The 22,074-nt window shown below is 37.4% G+C and overlaps 1 protein-coding gene across 1 annotated transcript in view; it reads left to right on the forward strand.

Moving 5' to 3' along the window:
- LOC126194994 (protein unc-80 homolog) overlaps nucleotides 1–22,074 on the forward strand; it is a 1,036,886-nt gene that overhangs the window by 591,149 nt on the left and 423,663 nt on the right. Inside the window, exons 32-33 of the mRNA XM_049933411.1 lie at nucleotides 5,583–5,748; nucleotides 17,767–17,969. Coding sequence (XP_049789368.1) covers nucleotides 5,583–5,748; nucleotides 17,767–17,969 — 369 coding nt within the window. The remainder of the gene's footprint in view (nucleotides 1–5,582; nucleotides 5,749–17,766; nucleotides 17,970–22,074) is intronic.

The following is a 22,074-nucleotide window of genomic DNA, read 5'->3' on the forward strand; positions in this document are numbered from 1 at the left end:
TTTCTATAAAAACAGAAAATTATACACTAGATAGTTATTTCATTAGTCACCTCATATTATATTATTCTTAAATATAATATTCTGTTCTGTTCATTCCGTCTTAAAGTCACTCTGTTTACATAGTATCATCATATTATACCTTCTACCAGAATATTATTCTGTTCCTTCCATTTTATGTTTAGAGATCACGGTTTATTCTTGATTCTCTTAAATAAGTCTCAATCTTGTAGTCATATTCGGTCACTTAAATACTAACATGATAGGATAGTTTAAGAGGTTATGAATAGATTACAGAATAGTTTAAGATTTGAAGGGAATTTGGTGTAGGAAAACTAATCTGGAAGTAACACCGAAAACACCTCAGGAACCTATGGTTGTCACTCGGCCCGTTAACACACAATTTTAACGTCCATGGAGAACAGATGTGACTCCACCCGGATCCCATGGAGCTGACCTCACTTGAGCAAGTGCATATCAGTACTTCTCGTTAAATTTTGTGTGAAAGTCTACTCACAACAAAACAATTAACATTTTACTAATAAAGACAACATTAAGTAAAGTTATTCTATTTTCTACTCTATCCTGGACAAGTTTGAATTCTTTCCATAACTCATCGACATTTTTCTTAGTGTCATTGAGCTCATAAGAGAGAGTTGTGGACAAGTTGTCAGAGGTTACCCTCACAGCAACTTTTCTGTCATCATTTTCTCTTCCTGTTCCTCCAGACCACTTATATTTATGGTGTTGAAGTTGCCAGTTTTTCCTTAAAATTTCCCTCTACATCATCAACTCGAGTGTTGACATCTGCAATTTGCGAATGGACGATAGGGATCAGCTTATCCTGTCTTTCTACTCTACCTTTGTTTCACTGCATCAAACATAACATTACATACATTCTGAAATGACCCAAATTTTTCATTAAACTCCGATTCTACATTGTTGCACTTATCTTCAATGTCAAATTCTAATTTCTCAGTTAAATCGTGAAATTGCACATCCTGTCTCTGGTTAAATTCAGTACATAGTTGATTAACATGAGTATTTTAAAGACTGGTTACTTCACTCTGTAAATATAACTTCAGAGTCTTGACTTTATTATTCAGTGTGTCAAATTCAGCCTTAAAGTTTCATTCAATTCCATTCTTAAAGAAACACTCAGTTCCTGTCCTAACGAAGCATTTTGAGCATTCAGTTTTTGCCTTAAAGAAGCTGAATCTGCTCTCTATTCATCTAATCTAGTATTTAATTGTATACTCTGAGCATTGATTAAATTTATTACTTCAGACAAGTCTGGTATTTCCTTATTCACCATCATGGCCATGGCTGGTTATGGAGTTTCTCCAACTTTATGAATATTATCCATTTCTCTATTATTTTTCGACCTACATAATCATCTAATCTAAAGTACAATATTGTATACAATAACTACACCAACAGTTTATCGTCCCGCAGTTCTTTCAACTTTACCAAACATTTATTGGTTTTCGCTCACCAGTCGTAGAGGTCTAGGCTGCGTTGGTGAGCAGGTGTAGAATCAGCACTGGTGAAGAGCACGGGTGCAGGCAGCGGCGAACATTGGTTGCAGCATCGGTGTCAGCGAGAAGAAGCGAAAGTCAGCAACGGTGAACAGCAGTTGCAGTCAGCGACGGTGGCTGGTTATCACATTGGTGTTGTTGGCAGGATACTGAGTCGGTGTCGGCTGGATGGACATATGTGTGAGGACTGCTTACTTCCCCACACCAAATCTTCTTAGTTAAACTATTCTCTGTGTCTTCCTTTGTTCACTGCTTATTAACTTTTTACCCGTTTTCCTTTTAGGCAGAATCCAATTCTGCATAACAGTTTCTTTGTCTTGTTATTCTTGGTTGCTATGGCAACTCAATATCTTCTTATCTCGATTTTTGTTGTAAAATTATCACTTCCTTTGGGTCCTGTCACTTGGGTCACCACGTTCTAACATTTCCCTGATGACCAGAGACTGTGTGGTACCGGGGTGCAAGACTCACACGTCTACCGCAGGTGATTTGTGTATTGTGTGCAGCTGATCTTCTCAGAACAGATGGCTACGTCGATCTTCACAATGCTTCTTCTCTGAAGCTTTCGTGCTGGCTTGGGAAAGGATAATGAACTACTTCTCTACTTTTGAAATGATTTCTTACTCTCAGAATACTTTCATATCAACTTCGGTATATTTTCTTTTTCACAATAAAACAACTACACAGGTTTCACATGTGCTTTCAAGTCGCACAATTCAACCCCATCTGGAAAACCTTAGTACTTAACATATATCATTACCGTCTCATTTGGTTTTAATAACCCTTGTCAAAACAGTTCTTGCCCTTAGTAAGTCAAACAACAGAGTATAAGAGTCTCTAGATAAAACATATTTCGTTACGGCTTCCAAGGTGTGCGCGGCCACCACTTCTCAGTGTCAGTACCGATAGACTGCCACAACTTTAGTCTTCTCATAACACACACCCGTCCTGCACACACATAAACCGTGGCACAGTAGACACATTTCCACTCTCACACTTATCCTTAAAACATCATGTATTCGAAACAGTGAAATATGAGTGTCTCTAGAATGTTACCTCCGCCCATGAACCAAGGACCTTGCCATTGGTGGGGAGGCTTGCGTGCCTCAACGATACAGATAGCCGTACCGTAGGTGCAACCACAATGGAGGGGTATCTGTTGAGAGGCCAGACAAACGTGTGTTTCCTGAAGAGGGGCAGCAGCCTTTTCAGTAGTTGCAGGGGCAACAGTCTGGATGATTGACTGATCTGGCCTTGTAACACTGACCAAAACGGCCTTGCTGTTGTGGTACTGTGAACGGCTGAAAGCAAGGGGAAACTACAGCCGTAATTTTTCCCGAGGTCATGCAGCTTTACTGTATGGCATGGAGAGCTGCATCAAACCAGTCTCAGGACTGAAAACCACAACAACTAGAATTTACCCCAAAATTCTTGAGCCACTACAATCTGATCACAACAGGGGCATGTCCAGTACTAATCCAGTCTGTGGTACTAACAATATTCCAAAGATTTTACAGATTTTCTTGACAAATTAATGTCCACCAACTTATATCATTATTTTATAAATGAATCCAGAAGTAAACATAATAAATAGTGTCAGATTGTGCAATTAATAATAGGAATTTTAAGTGTGTCAAATATTCATATTTTGAAATGTTTCTAAAAGAAAAGTAAAAATATATCTAAAAACAAAGATGATGTGACTTACCAAATGAAAGTGCTGGCAGGTCGACAGACACACAAACGAACACAAACATACACACAAAATTCAAGCTTTCGCAACAAACTGTTGCCTCATCAGGAAAGAGGGAAGGAGAGGGAAAGACAAAAGGATGTGGGTTTTAAGGGAGAGGGTAAGGAGTCATTCCAATCCCAGGAGCGGAAAGACTTACCTTAGGGGGAAAAAGGACGGGTATACACTCGCACACACACACATATCCATCCACACATATACAGACACAAGCACACATTTGTAATGTTAACTGTACATTCAAAGCTAGCATTTATCAGTTGTAGCAATGAAAATAAAGTAATTTCTTTTTATACACTTTAGCCTGAAATATAATACATTGTGTATAAAATCATATGCAATTCCTTTAGAAAAACAGTTGAAATAATATTAACCTGTTTAAAAATTCGAAATTATCTTTGGTATCACCTACTTCTGTTGAAGAAAGGTAATGCTAGAGGAGGGTGTCCTTTTACACCCTATAATTTGTAATGTTCTCAAGCACTTATTTAATGCATAATAACTCAGTGTGTTTTCCCAGAAAGATGAAAATATTACACTGTTAGTCCTCCCTATAAAACAGTCGATTGCAGGAGAGCCTTTGTGGAGTTAGGAAGGTAGGAGAGGAGGTACTAACGAAAGTAAAGCTGTGAGGACAGGGCACGAGTTGTGCTTGGGTAGCTCACATGGTAGAGCACTTGCCTGCAAAAGGCAAAGGTTCCTAGTTTGAGTATTGGTCTGGCACACAATTTTAATCTGCCACAAAGTTTCAGTCACAGGTTTTCTTGTCTCATAGGATAGTGTCATAAAAGTACTGAAAATCTAATTTGGCAAACTCTTGACGATAGACATTAGCTATCTTGGGAAAACCTAGTTACAGTGTTTCAAGAGAGGCAATATTAAGTGAATTATGTAGGAATGTACTACAGACCACCAGACCAACACATAATGCTCACATAGGAGCCACAAAGACAAGATTAGACTAAGAAGAGTGTACAGTGGTATTTAAGCAGTCCATACTCCATACATATACAGAATGGAAAGAAAGTGGTACAAAGAGGAGCATCCGCTGTCATGCGATTCACAGTAGTGTACAGGGCATGTATGTAAGTATAGATGTAGATAACACACAATGAAAATAGTTACTTTTGGTACTTAATTCAGATTAGATACAGTATATAAGACACTCAAGTTGTGAACAATTGATGGGTATCTGCACAGAATAAAATTTTAATAGAAATGAATAAAGTTAAAATAAATTCTCTAAAATTATTAGCAGAAGCTTTAAAAGTCATGGAATTTCAATCAGGATAAGGAACAAGCAGGCTTTTGAAGACTTGTAGTACAATGGATCATTTTGTTAATGTGAATAAAAATGTGTAACAGAACAATGTGCATTAATTACAGTGTTCCAGGGATTCAAAGAAGAATCAAAGCATTGATACAAAATATATTAGTCTACTGAAGAATAGATGCATTGGTGATACAGTATTACAGCTTTCATTACATTTTTCAGAAATAGTTAAAATTAGTCACAACAAAATAAAAGTTTTATAGCAGCTTTTTAGCGATATAAATGTAAAAAAAATGTTCTTAACAGAGCAGTGGAGCATAAGTTAAAAAAGAATTGTAATTCGTGTTCAACTTGAGTTCCTCTCAAGTTCTTGCCTTCTCAACAGCTTCAATTTAAAAATGGTCTCTGCCATAAGTTCAGAAAATCATTTATATTGTGACATCACTAAACAAAAGACTATACAGTCTGAATTTCTTCATTGGTTATTTTTCAATCCTTTCACTAAGTTTGATGGCAGCAACCATATCCTGGCACCTGTTGTCCAATTTCGGGACATGCTAACAACTGTATGCATGTAGCTACATTGTACCTTGGAGGAGACAGTTTAACTTCTATTAAAAACCTAAATCATTAAAAATATTCAAAGATTGTGGGCTGGGAACTGAATTAATATCTACTCATATCTACATAAAATTAACACTAATTGTTTTTACCCCTACCTTGATGTTGTTGTTGTTGTGGTCTTCAGTCCTGAGACTGGTTTGATGCAGCTCTCCATGCTACTCTATCCTGTGCAAGCTTCTTCATCTCCCAGTACCTACTGCAGCCTACATCCTTCTGAATCTGCTTAGTGTATTCATCTCTTGGTCTCCCTCTACCTTGATACAGGTGCCTTATTTGTTAAAATTAAATAAACAGATACATAAATAAAATGTAAAACCATAGCCTTCTTTTTCCTGTGGTGGAAAGACTATATCTTTCTTTGTTTTGTTTTACTTTGAATTGAGGTTCTTATTGAAAACAGGGAGAAGAAAGCCAGAGTGATGATAAGAAACCAAGAAGACCTCCACCACAAGGTCGACCCTTTCTTTTGAGGCGGGGAACTGCTGCAGGAACCACTGGATCTTTCAAGCGCCGTAGTTTAAAGCTGAGGCGCACCGGCAAAGAACCAAAAGAAATTGACTGTGACTGTAAGTTTATAGCTTCTTCTTGCTTAGTATAGGTGATTTATAAATACCCCACATAAAAATAAAAAGAAGCATGCTTACCACAATAATCCATAAAAAGAAAGAGAAAACTATTTCATAATTTAATAAATGTAGTAGGATTACCTTTACCTGCTTTATTTTCAGTTCTGGTATGCACATTGGGAGGTACTGCAGGCCATGTCCCAAATATTTCATAAAGATAAATGACCCCTCCTCAAGTTGTTTTGAGTAAATTTCGCTATCAGTTGTGTGTGAGTGTGGCTTTGATGAACCTTATATTCTCAAGAATGAATTCCTTTAATAGCACAGTTTTTAGTTGTGATTCAGGAGCTACTATTGTGGGTGAGTTGGATTGTTGTTTATCGGGAAAACTGAACTCCCTGAATTGCAAAGTAGATTCCAACCTCTGTAAGAAATTACCTATGTGCAAATGAGTTGTATTGCAATTGAGTCTTCAGCAACTTCTGTTTCACCCTTCGCACCTCATTTGTATTGGGTGTGTTGGGACTTCAGGGCTTTGTCTGAGATGAAGATCTTTTTCTGGATGCATGTTGGATCCAAATGGAACCTGTTATAATTGTGTGAGCATTAGCTGAAATAAACTGATAGTGAAAAGCAATGTGCTCACTGATGTTTTCAACCAATAACATTGCAAATTTGAACAGTATTGTTGTGACAAGCAGCTCAAAAATCATTAATATTTTTGAAACAGGCATGCTCAAAAGAAAAAAAAAAATTTAAACATACAGGGACCATCAAGGACTCACTGCATAAACATACCCATTATGAATTGATTTTGTTAATGTAAATATTCCAGAAATAAGATGCGTAATGAAGAAGGAGAACACATTCACTACACTGGTCTTGCCCTTCTTCTTTGCTATAAATACATTTATTTATTTATTTATTTTTATTTATTTATTTATGTAGCATCAAATAGATCACACATGTGATATAGGATTTGTCATTTGATTACACATAACACATAACAACACATACACATAATAAATTGACAAACATATACAAACAGCAAACAAATTACATACACATAATACATAAGTAGTGTACAAGAACTTATTACACAAAAACAAAAGTACATGCTCATGATAAACAATTATAGATCATGAACTATGCCTTATACACAAAACGTATTACGGATATTTAACAGTTTCTTCCAAGTACCATAATTACGAAGTTGAAAACATAATTAAATTAGTTTGAATTTTTAAAAATTAAGTACAGGTTTCAATCCATAGTCTGAGACAGGTATTCATTTACACTGTAGTAGCATTTTTCCATCAAGTACTTTTTTACTTCACGCTTGAAATTATTTTTGCCTTTCAATTCTTTAATTTGAGATGGAAGTGCATTTAAAAGCTTTATTCCTAAGTGGCTAACATGTTTCTGACTTCTAGTTTTGATAAATACATTGTCAGAAAAACTAGCCTGCCTGTCTCTTTTGCTAAGATGAGTGTTATCATTATCCACTCTCTCGCCTGTATTGAATGGAACTTTCATGTCCTCTTAGTTCCTAAGAACTGTGCTGTCAATCCTGCTCTTATATTCAGGAGCCAAAATTGTTCGTACTTCTCAGATCACTGTTACCAGGGAGAAGAAAAGATTCTAGCATTCATTTGGGTACTTAACCATGAGGCAATGGAGGGGAATGAAGTGACTGATAAGGTAGCAATGATCATATTGCATACCGTTGCTTCATTGTGGAATGAAAAAGTTACATAAATCAAATGGTGGAAACTCCAGGTAGGAATATCAACAATGTAGGAAAAAGACAGATTGCTACCTACTGCAAAGAAAACATGCCAATTTGCAGACAGGCACAATTAAAAGACAATTAATTGACATGTTCTCTTTATGGGAAGTAGCAATCTGTCTTTTCCTGCATTGTTGAAAAAGTTACTAATAAATACAATAACACAGACAGTTCTGAGCGGCAATAAGTGACAACATGTGAATTCTATAATAAAACTTTATATTATGTCCATCCAACTTCAATGAAGGATGTACAATTCTTGTAGATCTGCTTATTGCTCACACTCATTGCTTGATGATCCATTGTGAGGAACTGTTTATTTGTAATTGTCATGATATTCTGATTTTAGCAAAAGATATTTAAAACAGCTGTCAAGATTTTGAACATGGCTGCGCAACAGAAAATATGCATTCAAGGGCTTCAATGCATTCGAAATGACAGCCAACCATTTGCAAAATACAGATTTATTAAACCTTGACCATGGTTTATATGGTTTTAAAACCATCATCTTCAGAAGATGTAGGTCATAAAATCACATTATCTATAGTCGTAGTGAAAGTCACTTTGTCTGTCTAGTCATCCATATCATCACCATGCAAATATATTATATAGGCCTAATGTATTTACATTTTGAGTAAATGGGTGACATGTATTAGAGAGAGTCAATGACTCCCACTTTGACTGTAGATAATGTGGTTTTATGTCCAATATCTTCTGTTGAAGATAGCTTTAAAACTGTCAAAACCATGGTCAGTATTTAATAAACCTATATTTTGCAACGGTTTGACTGTTATTTCGAATGCATTGATGCTAAAACAGTTGTATTTTATAAGCTAGCAAATGGCAGAGCAATTTAAAAGAAAAACAGCCTGCCATTTTAAATAATAATAATGGGGTAAATGCAGTGAATATTTTAAGCTTTTGTGTTTAGCAGAAATACACCATAAAATACACAGCCTGACAAAAAAAGTGAAGCATCCAGTAGATATGGTTGGACATCAGTTTAACTTTGAATATAAATATAATAGAGGGAAACATTCCACGCAGGAAAAATATATCTAAAAACAAAGATCATGTGACTTACCATATGAAACACTGGCAGATCGATAGACACACAAACAAACACAATCATACACACAAAATTCTAGCTTTCGCAACCAACGGTTGCTTCATCAGGAAAGAGGGAAGGAGAGGGAAAGACGAAAGGTGTACTCTTTCCCTCTCCTTCCCTCTTTCCTGATGAAGCAACCGTTGGTTGCGAAAGCTAGAATTTTTTGTGTATGATTGTGTTTGTTTGTGTGTCTATCGACCTGCCACCGCTTTCGTATGGTAAGCCACATCATCTTTGTTTGTAGATAACTTTGAATATATACGCATTGGTAGGTATGTGTGTGATTAGGGTTACAAAGCTCTGTGATAGGTAGAATGGCCATGATAATGCATAAGTGTTGTTCGTGTTTAATGTTGCCACTAGGCTTCATAGAGTGTAAAAGGGGCGTGAACAGCATCAGACACAGAGGGAACACTGTGTCTCCTACTCATGTGAGACAGCATCGTCAGCACTGGACAGAGTTTGAATGGGGCCTAATTGTGGCTCTCCATTTGGCTTGCAATATCTAGATTTGTGGGTTATTTAGATGTGAGAATTTCCCCATGTTGAACTCTATGGGAATTTGACAGCAGGTGTACTCATCGTCAAGGTTCTGCACTAAACATGTTGTAGCCCCTTTGCATCTGCGTCTCCCATGCGAGAACAACTAATGCACTACCTGCAATGTTGTGTGTCATCCCATGCCATGGACTGAGACTAGCAACAGCCAGACGAGGGAACTATTGTCCCATGCATAGTCTGCTGTCAACAGCACAGTACGAGCAGCTGCAGTTGAAATGGTGCTGTGACTGAAAAGCATTGACTGCTGATAAATGGCATTACATTGTGTTCAGTGGTGAACTGTGGTTCTGCACTAAGCAGGATGACTCATTGGTGACCTATGGAATTTTCCCATTATTCCAATTTTTTGGAGAGGCAAAAAAATGTTACTCCTTTCTCCATGTGGGACATAACCAGGTATGATTCAGGTTCTGGCTGGTAGTGATTGAGAGAACTCTGATGGCATAACAGTACATCATGAACATCTTGGGAGCTAATATGTTAACAATTTTTCAACAGGACAATGCTCATCCACATATAGCACAAGTCTCTATGGACTGTCTGCATGATGTTGAGATACTTCCATGGCGGGCAAGATCCCCGTATCTGTCCACAAGAGAATATGTGTGAGACCGGCTCAGACGTCAGCTTTGTCCCATTGCCAGTATCTGGGATATCAAGGACTATGGACAAGATCATTTTTCATGTTTCCAAGCAGTACAGACTTTAAAAAATTCAAATGAGGAATATGCAGAATTGAGGAAAAGGTTAAAACTCCAAAATACGAGCAAAAACATGTAATAGCATATATGATTAAAAATCGTAATCCTCTTCAATATATTGTATAAAATCTGTTTGACTGAAGAAAATTAAATGTGCAATGCAATGTTTTTACTATACTTTGCAGTAATGAATTTCATCAGTTCTTAAAAAATCACAGGTATATAACATGAAGTATAAACTGGTTAAAAAATTGAAATTTTTGTATGGGTACAAGGTAATTGAGCTATTTTCCGACATGCTATGATCACGAATTATACATCAAAATACGTGTTTTTGAGAGATCTTTCCTTTGTGCATACCCAGAAAAAAGCAAACGTTGATGAACATGATGAATTAAACTGAAAACTGTGAAATACGGTGAAAGGCATCAGAATGTAACATGTTGATAGTACAGCGTACTTTGGTGATGTGATGGAAGTGGCTTATAGTGTTGTATTGCTTGCAAACTTTTCCTTGTTCATTGCACTCTATAGTTGAAGTGGAGCATTCTGCAGTATTGCCAACGTACACCATTTGCACTTCGATCTTGTCGCTTGCTGAAGTGTAAACAAGGCAGGTTTCATGAAAGCATGTATATACACACAAGTTTGTATCGACATGTCATACTTATTTATAGCAATGAATCTGAAATAAAGTTAAGCCTGTTGTGATTTCAGTGTTTCTCTGTCCCAGCAATCTGTTACATTTATAACACTCTGTCTGCCATCACGATGCATAAAAAACTATTGAGGACTGATACAAAGATGAGAAACTGTCTCTGAACATGTCCTGTTAATTGTGGTGCTGCACTTAGCAAATGGAGTGGCCTACATTGGCTGCAGTCAGTAGAGGCACAATACTGTCAACAGGCTCTGAGCAGAACTACTGTATTAATTAATGCACAGTAGTGAAGTTCATATGAGGTTTAACTGTATAAATTAAACCTAAGTGGAAGCCATGGTCAGTCCATTTGCTGTACACCAATCACATCAGCTATTTTTGTAAAATCTGCCAAGTAAGCTTGCTGTTTATCACTCTATATGCTAGAAGCCATTGCATTAGTGTGATGACACCATGCTATACAGCTATTGGCTGCAGATGGAAAACAAATATATGAGTTGTTGTAATTCAGCAGTTTTCACCTCAAAAATTTATAGCCTTCATTCTGAAATAAAATGACACTTATCATTTTATTTCACAATAAAGGCTTTAAATTTTTGAGGTGACCATAAAATGAAAGAACCCTCAAAACTCAGTGTTTTAAGGTATAATTTGTGGCAATAGTGTGTTGGGAAATGGCATAAATACCTTGTATAACATTAGCAAAAGTCATACTCTTTTCAGTTACGTACCCTACAGCATTACAAATGGCAAAACCCACTTTTTTCATAACAGGTCTATAATATGATGTAAACTTTTGAAATTTCTTTCTTGTTTGTTTGTGGCTTGGAGGTTTGGTTATGTCAGTTGACATTATGAGTGTTGGTAAAATTGCTGCCTATGAGCAGGAGAATGAAATTCTCACACCAGCTTTGATTTATAGCTTCAGAGCCACTTAATACATTATAATCCAGAACTTTAGGAATTTTGAATTTTTCATAGGCTAAGGTCTGTAACTTTACTACATGTGCTAGTGTGGTATGATGGCTGCACTGGCAGTTGGTGACGTAACAAGTCACCAGCCAGTAAGAGCTCACTAGCTGGAAATGACCGACATTTCCATGATTATGACTGAGCATATTCTTCGAGACTCAGTGTTTGGATTTAAAAACATTGAGAATCACTGTTTTTGCTGAATACAGTACATCAAAAATACATTTAAAAAGATGAGTCTAAGTTATAAGTGGCACAAGAAAAGATAATGGGTTGGTCCGGAACAATTTGCACTGTTTCTCCATTGCAACCTAACAATAGGTGTATCGTAATTGCGTGATAAAGCTAAATGTTGCAAGTTGTGTAGGCAATGCCAATCGTGGATTATGTCAACATTTCTCGTCTCGACAATGACCTAAAATATTCTCCTAACTCTGCCACCACCTGCGTTGTGAACAGTCTGTTGTTTGTGCCACTTATAACTCGTTCAGTCACATCAGACATCAATAGGAATAAAAACAGCAAAGTCAAGCAATTGGCGAGTAAGGATGTAGAATTGAGGTAAACCTTACTAGGAAAAAACCTAAAATTGGGGAATTTTTAGCACTGATCTTATGGATTTTTCACAAAGACTACAAATTTATGGTGTAGAATAGTGAAGAACATAAAATTGGGGAACACAAAATCAAAGTTCTACTGTAGTTACAACACTTGGCTGCCACTGGAGAGGATAAAATGGCTTTATGACAACCTTCTCAACTAGATCAGTGCATGCACCCAGACCAGAGGGGTGCATTATCTTGGTAATAAATGGACTATACTGCCAAGTCATTTGTGGATTTGACTCATTTTTATAATCAGTGAAATGACATCACATATGCTCTCAACATGTGAAGTTTAATTTTGTTTGCTCCTGTTCTTCTGGGTGGTTCACATTTTTTGTCAGACAGTATAGTCGGGAGGAAACCGTTATGTTTTACAGAGTGGTTTGTTCTTCCTGCAGGTTGAATAATCAACCAAACATTTATACTTTGTTTTCATGCAATTATTTTGTATTTTAAGATATTTTGTCAGTGTTAACAAAATATGTTTGCACACACACACACTTTCTCCTCATATAGTGTGAATCCATTTTTGCCTAGATCGAAAGTGACCTATCACAAGTGTATAGCACACATTTGCCTGACAGACGGTTTGTGGATAGTTCAGAAGATTTCTATTGAAACAGACACCCAATTATATGCTTAGGTTTACAAGTCCACAGTAATTCTGTAGGTTGTTGTATTAGGTGATGCAGAGTCAGTGGCTCGGATGCCAGAAGAGAACATTTTTATAGCATTCCAATGGTAGAAGAGGCAGAAGGTATCTCAATGGGGCAGGCAGAGCTCATAGCCGGGAAAGGCAATCTGCCTAGGAAATGGTAATCCAAAATATTACTCAGCAAGCTTGGAAGCTGTGAGGTGGTAGCCCCATCACCAAGCTTAACCTGCACAGCTCTCGTAACGCGGCCAGGGGATTCTATACCTACTGGCTCACATCAACGATTTGCCTTGCATAATAGATTCCAAGGAAACGGAATTCACGAGATGGAAACAAGAAACACTGCTTCACATTTGTGACATGAAACGTTCGTAGTTCAAAATGGCTCTGAGCACTATAGGACTTAACTTCTAAGGTCATCAGTCCCCTAGAACTTAGAACTACTTAAACCTAACTAACCTAAGGACATCACACACATCCATGCCCGAGGCAGGATTCGAACCTGCGACCATAGCGGTCGCGCGGTTCCAGACTGTAGCGCCTTTAACCACTTGGCCACCCCGGCCGGCAAACGTTTGTAGTCTTAATAAACCAGCTGCAGCAGTGACTTTGATATCTGAACTAAAAACACACAAGACAGACATTGTAGCTCTACAGGAAGTTAGGTGGCTTGGAGAAGGGATACACACAGAGGATAATTGTGTCATTTTTTATGGAGAAGATGAAAAACATCATGAATTTGGTACTGGTTTTGCTGTTAAGAACAGGATTGTTAACTGGGTTAAGGAATTCCATCCCATTAACAAAAGAATGTCTTACGTAACAATCAAACACCAGTGGTGCGATATAACATTCATAAATGTCCATGCACCGACTGAAGATTCAACTGAGGATGAGAAAGTTGAGTACTATGAAGAATTAGATAGAGTAATCGAAAGTACTCCAACAATAAATATGAGAATTATCTTAGGGGACTTTAATGGAAAAATAGGTAAAGAGGATATGTTCATCCCACAATAGGAAAACATAGCAAGCTCTCGAGCACAAATGAAAATGGATTAAAAATGATCAACTTTGCACTCTCAAAGAATATGAGAATTTGCTTGATGATGTTCCCTCACAAAGATATACAAAAAGTTACATGGTGCTCTCCAGATGGCAAAACAGTAAATGAGATTGGCCATGTTATGACAGATCAACATTTCACTTCATTTGTAAGAGATGTCAGAACATACAGAGGAGCTGATATTGGCCCAAATCATTTCCTAGTGGTAGGAAAGATGAAAATCAAAATGATTTGGAATCAACAACCAAAAGCCACATCAAAACCTAATTTAGACATCGAACGACTAACTGATTTACAGCATTGCAAGAAGTTGAGGAGGAAAATAGTATCGAGAAGGCTTGGGAAAGAATAGAGACTTTGGTAACAGATGCAGCAGAAAAAACACTGGGCAAGAAAAAGAAAATGAAGAAACCAAAATGGTTCAACAAAAAGTGTCAGAGAGCAGTAGAAAGGAGGAAATAAGCCAGGATGCTGTGGCTGCATATTAAGGAGAGTGAGGACAGGAGAGAGACCTTCAAGGTGGTTAGAAGAGAAACAGCAAGAGTTTTATGAACAGAGAAAAGGGAATATCTAACTGGAGTACTAGAATCTATAGAAGTGGAAAGCAGGAATGGAAACTCAAAGAAGTTGTTTCAGTATACAAAGAAAAGTAACAGACATTATCAAAGTGAAAACCTATTCATAAAAGATAAAAATCAAAATATGCTAATGCAGCTGGAAGATATCCAAGAAAGATGTAAAGAGTATTTCTCAGAAATGTTAAATTGCACTGATTTCCACATAACCTTCAATTACGCAGTGTCTGAGTGTGACAGCATTAATAATGATGAATGTAGAATCACAGAACAGGAAGTGATCCACACCATCCAAAACCTCAAAAACAACAAGAAGGCAGGTGAGGACCGGGTATCAGCAGAGATGTTAAAAGAGGTCGAAAGCAAACTACTTAAAGAACTTTATAACCTTATCACAATGATCTGGAAAACTGAAACACTGCTGGAAGATTGGAAAACTGCAATAGTTTGTCCAATACACAAGAAAGGAAACAGAATGGAATGTGGAAATTACAAAGGAATCAGTTTGCTGAACATAACATACAAAATCCTCTCAATGATCATTCTGGAAAAACTTAAACCTTACACAGAAAACATTATTCAAGATTACCAGGCTGGATTTCGAACAAACCGTTCTCTGAATCGAACACAGTGAAGTAAAACTCCTGGCTTTTGCAGATGGTATAGTGGTGCTGAGTGAAACTGAAGAAGAACTGAAAGGTATGTACAGATCTCTCAGGCACAGTGCCAGCAAAATGGGACTTTTGATTGACCAAGAGAAAACCGAATATATGGAAATAGGTCAAGTCATAAACCCAAATCCTTATTTTGAAATTGATCAGCATTCTAAATTCAAAAAAGTTCTCCAGTTTAAATACCTTGGATCACGTTTCAACAGTAAAAATATCATAACAATGGATATAAATAAAGAATAGCCTCAGGGTCAATATGTCTGTACTCACTAAGCTACCCATCCAAAAGTAAAGCTTTGTCAATCACCACAAAGATGAAGGTATACAACACTATCATCTGCCCCATAGTACTATATGGTTCACAAAGCTGGACACTTACAAAGAATGAAAGAGAAAAACTCAATGTTTTCTAAAGAAAAGTAATGAGAAAAATCTGGGGAACTGTGTTGGAGAATGGTGTATGGAGAATTCGAAAGAACAATGAAATTTATCAGTTAATGAAGCAACCCACTATCATCCAGAAGTTAAAAAGTAGGAGACTGCAATGGGCTGGACATGTGACTAGAATGTAAAACAGAATAACCAAGATAGCATTTGAAGGAACTCTCCAGGCAACAAGACCGTAGGGCCGACCTCGCACAAGGTGGAAAGATGACATAGAGAAGGACATCGCAGCATTAGGAATTTCCACAGGGTGGAGAGAGGCTGCAAGAGATAGAAGGCAGTAGAAGCAGATCGTTGATGCAGTGCATGGTCTAAAGCACCTGTCATCACTGAGAAGAGAAGAGAGAGAGAGAGAGATACAGAGATAGTGGTGATACTTGGGGAAATTGGTGTTTCAATCTGCATAGTCTCTTAAGTGTTGATTGTGATACCAGTCACACAAAAATAATTTTTGATTTAAATGAAATCCTCATTTTGAGAAGTACAAGTTGGAGAAAATCTTATATCTTTCGGGTGGAGGTGATTGGCAGAAGTTTTGTCATAGAAGTGGATCCTTGTGGTGGATGTTAGTTGTTATCTATTGCGTGTCAAATCTGGACTTATGAGCCAAAACTTTGTGACTACTGTCAACTGTGAGAATAAATTGCCACCTGGTGAAATTGTGGTCATGGGCTATGGTAAGAAACGTATATAAACAGAGCAGAGATGAATGGGGAATCCTTATAATGATAGTATAGTCTATAAATTAGGAAATTCACTGACACTAGTGACTTTGACAAAGTGCAGATTGTTATGGTCTGGAGCCTGGGAAGGGACATCTCAGAAATGGCAAGCTGATCAGCTGTTCATATGCTACTGTTGTGAGCATTTGTGTAAAGTAATTGAAGAATGATGAAACCACAAGTAGGTGAGAATATGTTGAAATAGCTCATGGGCAAACTCCCTCATGTCAGTGTCCAGTGGGCACAATACTTTGACAAACAAATGCAGTGGCATCATCAGATTTGCTGATGAACTGATTGATGAAGGGCTGACACCCAGCCTTTATTTCCTCCCCCATTCCTCTGATGAGCTGCTCCATTGGCTATCTACACCCAACATCCATACCCCCACTTCTCCCATCGAGGAGATAAAAGCAGGGCAGCAGCCTCCAGCAGTCAGTTCATTAGTGTACATGATGTTGGAAATGTAGTAGTTTGCCCATTAGACACTGGCATCTGGCAGTTCACACATGAACTATTTTGACAGGGAGTATGCTGGGAGGAGCTTACGAATCACAAGTGATATGATGTTGGCTGTCCATGCCTCATCACAGACCATGGAGTTCGGACGCTTGCTTGACCTGTAAAGTGGCAATCTGAGGTAGATCTGATGACAGAGTTCAACACAGGTGCAGGTACAAATGTTTCAGAGCATGCTTTTCGGCAGACATTCTTTAGCATGGGGCTCCAAAGCAGATGACCCTGATGTGTTCCCATGTTAACCCAATTACATCATCAGTTAAAATTGCAGTGGGCATAGAATTGTTGAGATTGGATAATGGGGCAAGGAAACATGTTGCCTGGTTGAATGAATCACACCATCTTAACCAGATTGAAAGTCACACCCAGATATGCTTATCCATGAAAAGGGCTACACAAAACCTGCACCATGCCACACTTGCAAGCTGGGGGTGGGATAGGGGGAAGGGGTAGTATTATGCTATGGTGAGACATGCATGTGGGCTTGCACATGGAACCTGTGGTAGGAATCAAAGACACAATGACAGCTATGGACTACATGAACATTTAGAGTATGCCATCTGCATCCCTTCAGACTTGATGTCTTGCTGACAGTGACGGCATCTTGCAGTAGGATAACCATCTGTGTCATAAGGCCATAATAAAATACAATCACTTGTGAAATTTCCTCCTGCTTCTCATGGCAGTAATTGTTGCTCATTGCTGAGTTACTTCATTACTGCTTATACTGATTTTAATATCTGATGATTAAATAATGACTTTTCCTAGCAAATGATGGAGCTGATAGATATTATGGTCACCATTGAAGAAGATGGAGACTATATGAATTGTGACAATCAGAGATCACTAAAAACTACTGGTAGAAATATATTTGTGTGTATGCATTCTAATTAATGTGGCATGAAATTATAGTAATAGATTTATTGATCTTTCTTAATCTTTTAGATGTCATATTTTTCACTACAGTTATGGTGAAACGCACGGACTCCATACAGTCAAAGAGAAAAGTAAGTTCACTCTCTGACCGCAGCGACACTTCAGAACAAGGAGGACCAGGTGAAGTCAGTGGTGAAGAATCACCTGGCATTCTGAGTGATGACCAACCTCCAGAAAGTCCAAGTGACAGCAATGACACAGATGATACAAGTAAAAATCTCCCATGGATGAAGGTCTGAATTTTTCTGAATTAGATTTTCTTTTGTTGGGCACAAAGAGTAAATAACAGGAAAGAAAACAATAAAGGGGCAAATACATAGTTAATTATTGTCATAACATGTTGTTTATGAAATTTATCAACTGAAAATAAGTAAATACATGGCTGAATGTGCTATTTTAATAATCATGAAACTCAAAATTAATTTTGATACTATTATTATTTAGATTGTCCTTAATTCCATCTGTCTGTCAAGAGAATTAAAGCTCTAAATACAATGAAATTATATGGTAGTTGAAGAGCGTGCACCTGGTTGCAACACAAACCCAACTCAAAATTTCAATCTGCCTTTATGTTTCTACAACTTTCAAAATTCCATAGACTTTTTGAGAAATTGTTATTTTGTAATTATATTTTTTGATGTAGTTTTATGGTTTATCACAAACAGAAATGATGGTACAGGACTGCTGAGAGCTGCCTGCAATATGCAATACCACTATTTTACAAAATGTATAATTCTATTCGTGCAGTTTATCAGTCTTTGTTGAAGAAAATTTGCTGTTTTTGCTTGTTCGGCAATAAATAGAAACTGTTATGTACCATAAGTGATTTTAGGTTCTTTTTTCACAAATACTAGTGCTGAAACAGTTTCTGATTCACCTGTTATGTTGTTATACAATGTGATGTCAGATTGAACTATGCTTTTACAGGATTATGTTTTGTAAAATGTTTGGTGGTTATTGGGCTGTCTTCAGGTATAATAATTATACATACCCTTGTTTTGCAGTAAGTAATGAAAAAGACAATATTAAGCTTTCAAATTAAGATCTTCTTCCAAAATAGAGAACACACACATTCATACAGGCACAACTTATCAACACTTGGCTGCTGTGTCCGGGTGCTGGAGTCCAAGGGCAACTGCATCTGTTGAGGTGGGTGGTAGGGGTGAGGACGAGGCATGTGGTGGAGAGGGTGAGCGATAGCAGAGTAGGGGTGGGGGAAGGTGTGCTGCTGGTGGGAGTGTGTGGAGACATGGTGGGGATAGGATAGATAAGTGCAGTGTGAGAAGGCTGTGCTGGGAAAGGGGGGGGAGGGGCTGAGAGGAGAGGAAACAAGTAGAGAAGGGGGAAAGACTAGCAGGAGCATAAATGGGACAGAAGGCAAGAAGACATGCATAGTGGGAGTGGGAAAAGGGGATTTTTTTTTTTGGGGGGGGGGGGGGGAGTGAGAGGAGACAAGTAGAGAAGGGAGAAAGACTGGTAGAAGCATAGGTGGGATAGAAGGCATGCATAGTGCTGGAGTTTGAGAAAGGAAAGGGGACAGGTGGGTGGAGGGCAGGGACTAGGAATGGTTGACATCAAGGCAGTTTGGGGACAAAGGAAATGTTGTAGGGAGAGTTCTCACCTGCACAGTTCAGAAAATCTGGTGTTGGTAGAAAGCAAGTATGTATGAGACCACCGTGGCCACAGGATTGTCCGTTCAAGTGTCTGTGTGGTTGAGTGAGTGAATGTTTGTACTTTTACTAGGGGGGCAAGAGCTCAAAAGCTAGTGTGAATGTGTTGTGTGATTCTGTACTCCACACATTGGTCTGCTATAGGTGAGTGGCTACCTTTCTCTTACTTTACATATAGATGCATCCAGGAATTTCTGTAATTATAGTACAATAGATGAAAAAATATTCAGGCATGACAGATTATGATGTAAAAGAAATATACCTTTCTGGGAGGAAACTCATTGATATAAAATAAATTGACATATGGTTAAATGGATAGCACTTTGAAAAAAAAAAAATAAGTGGCTTCATAGACATCAGTGATGCAAGAACATTAGTAGTAGCACATTTGGTTCTGCTCATTCAGAACATCAGTATCTCCCTTTAATGTTATCTGACTTAGTAAATAGGATATAGAATATAAGAAGGGAGTCCATGGGTGTTGAGAAGTAATAGTTTACCATTAAGATTCAAAGAAACTCTCAGGCATAATCCTCATACTCTTCTGTAATCAAGATCTGTAACTTAAAATTATCATGCTGTCATTTGAAGGGTTAATTCCTGATTTGTCAAGATACTAATCTACTACATGTGCCATTTGTGCAACAGCTAAAGAAGAATTTTTTGTGACTGCTGCTATGACAACTTCATTAGAGATAACCATCATGAGCAATGTTAAATATGCACTTATTTATATGTACATACAAGAAATCAAATTTTAATTAAATGGCAGTGTGTTACTTATTTTAAACGTTCATGATCAGATGCTGTTATTCTCTGAATATTTGTATTGTTGAAAATTTGTTCAATGAGGTAAGTTGAATGTTACAAAAAAATCTAGAACACAAAGCATCATGCCAGGTTCACAAGCAAGCTGTGGAAATAGTACAGTCAGAAATAATAATAAATTGTGAGACAGAATTGTGGGCCAGTACTTATGTTCAAGATATGCAAAAGTACAGGTGACATAGTATCCTATCTTTTGGATCATATAGTTACTTTCCTGAGGAGGAGAGAAGAGTAGATTGGGGAAGGTTAAAAAGAAAAGATAGGTCACTCAAACATGGGCTCACACAAGTGAGGATGAGAATAAATGAAGATTCTTTGTGTAATAATAAAAGAAGACACTTTGTCTACCCTCATCTTCACTATGGGTGAGTCCGTCATCCTGGTGTCTGAGTGGCCTGTCTTTCATATCTGACCTTCCCCGACATATCTCCCTCTCCTCTGCAATGAAGGAGCTTTTAGTTCTGAAAACTAGAACAGTGTGTCACTTACTCTCATGGCGTTTCCATTGCAGTACTATGTATTTCGCCTGCTGAAGTCAAGTACTAGTCTGCAATTCTGTCTCATAATTTAATAGTGCAGAAATATTCAGACTCAGATGTGATGCCATGCAAGGTGCAAGAATAATTTAATTGTATTTCTCATTAACTTAATGATAGGAAACCTTGTGATAACTTTCCTATTATGTGCTTTACAAAAATAATTCAGAAATGATTTTCTAACATGGTGTAATCTTAATTATATTTATCTTGTTCCAGAAATTTTATAAAGGTCATAAAACCTTGTTTCATCAGGCTGTAAATGACTTTCTTATACAAATACTCTTTAATTGTTAAATCATGATATATGTTCCAGTTATATTTATCCAAAATATACACTGTACTATTAGCTTTTTTGTTTTTGTTCCACTTACTGCTATAACTGTTTCCAGCTTGTCAAAATTACTTCTGTCAGTGAAATATTATTTATGTATCTCAAAAGGCTCAAACAAATTTTTTTTAGAAATCAGAGTTTATCTACACCACATGAATCCTTTCTGTTGATAATTTTCAGCTGCAGGGGTGTGCATTTAGCTGTCTGTATGATTGTGTGTGTAAATGTGTGTACTTTTACTAGAGAAAGAGCAAGAATGTGAAAGAAAGTGTGAATTCTGTTGTCTGTTGTGTGTTTCTATGTGCCACTCATCAGCCCACTATAGATGAGTGGCTGCTTTTCTGTTATTGCAAGTAAAATCTACTGAAATGACAGTATAATGTGGCCAAGTGTTACAAGTGATAGAAGAATAACATGACAAAGGTGAAAGCCATACCACATCTCATTAATAGTAATAATAATAATTATTATTTGTTAATTGAATCTGATTTGAACCTGTGAATTCATCTCTAAGTAAATAATAATCTATGTTTTTGTTATATATCTAAAAACAAAGATGTCAATATAATAGAGGGAAACATTCCACATGGGAAAAATATATCTAAAAACAAAGATGATGTGACTTACCGAACGAAAGCGCTGGCAGGTCGATAGACACACAAACAAACACAAACACACACACAAAATTCAAGCTTTCGCAACAAACTGTTGCCTCATCAGGAAAGAGGGAAGGAGAGGGAAAGACGAAAGGATGTGGGTTTTAAGGGAGAGGGTAAGGAGTCATTCCAATCCTGGGAGCGGAAAGACTTACCTTAGGGGGAAAAAAGGACAGGTATACACTTGCACACACACATATCCATCCACACATATACAGACACAAGCAGAATATGTTTTTAAAAACAAAGATGATGTGACTTACCAAACGAAAGTGCTGGCAGGTCGATAGACACACAAACAAACACAAACACAC

Source organism: Schistocerca nitens, chromosome 7, assembly GCF_023898315.1.
Source record: "Schistocerca nitens isolate TAMUIC-IGC-003100 chromosome 7, iqSchNite1.1, whole genome shotgun sequence".
Lineage (NCBI taxonomy): Eukaryota > Metazoa > Arthropoda > Insecta > Orthoptera > Acrididae > Schistocerca > Schistocerca nitens.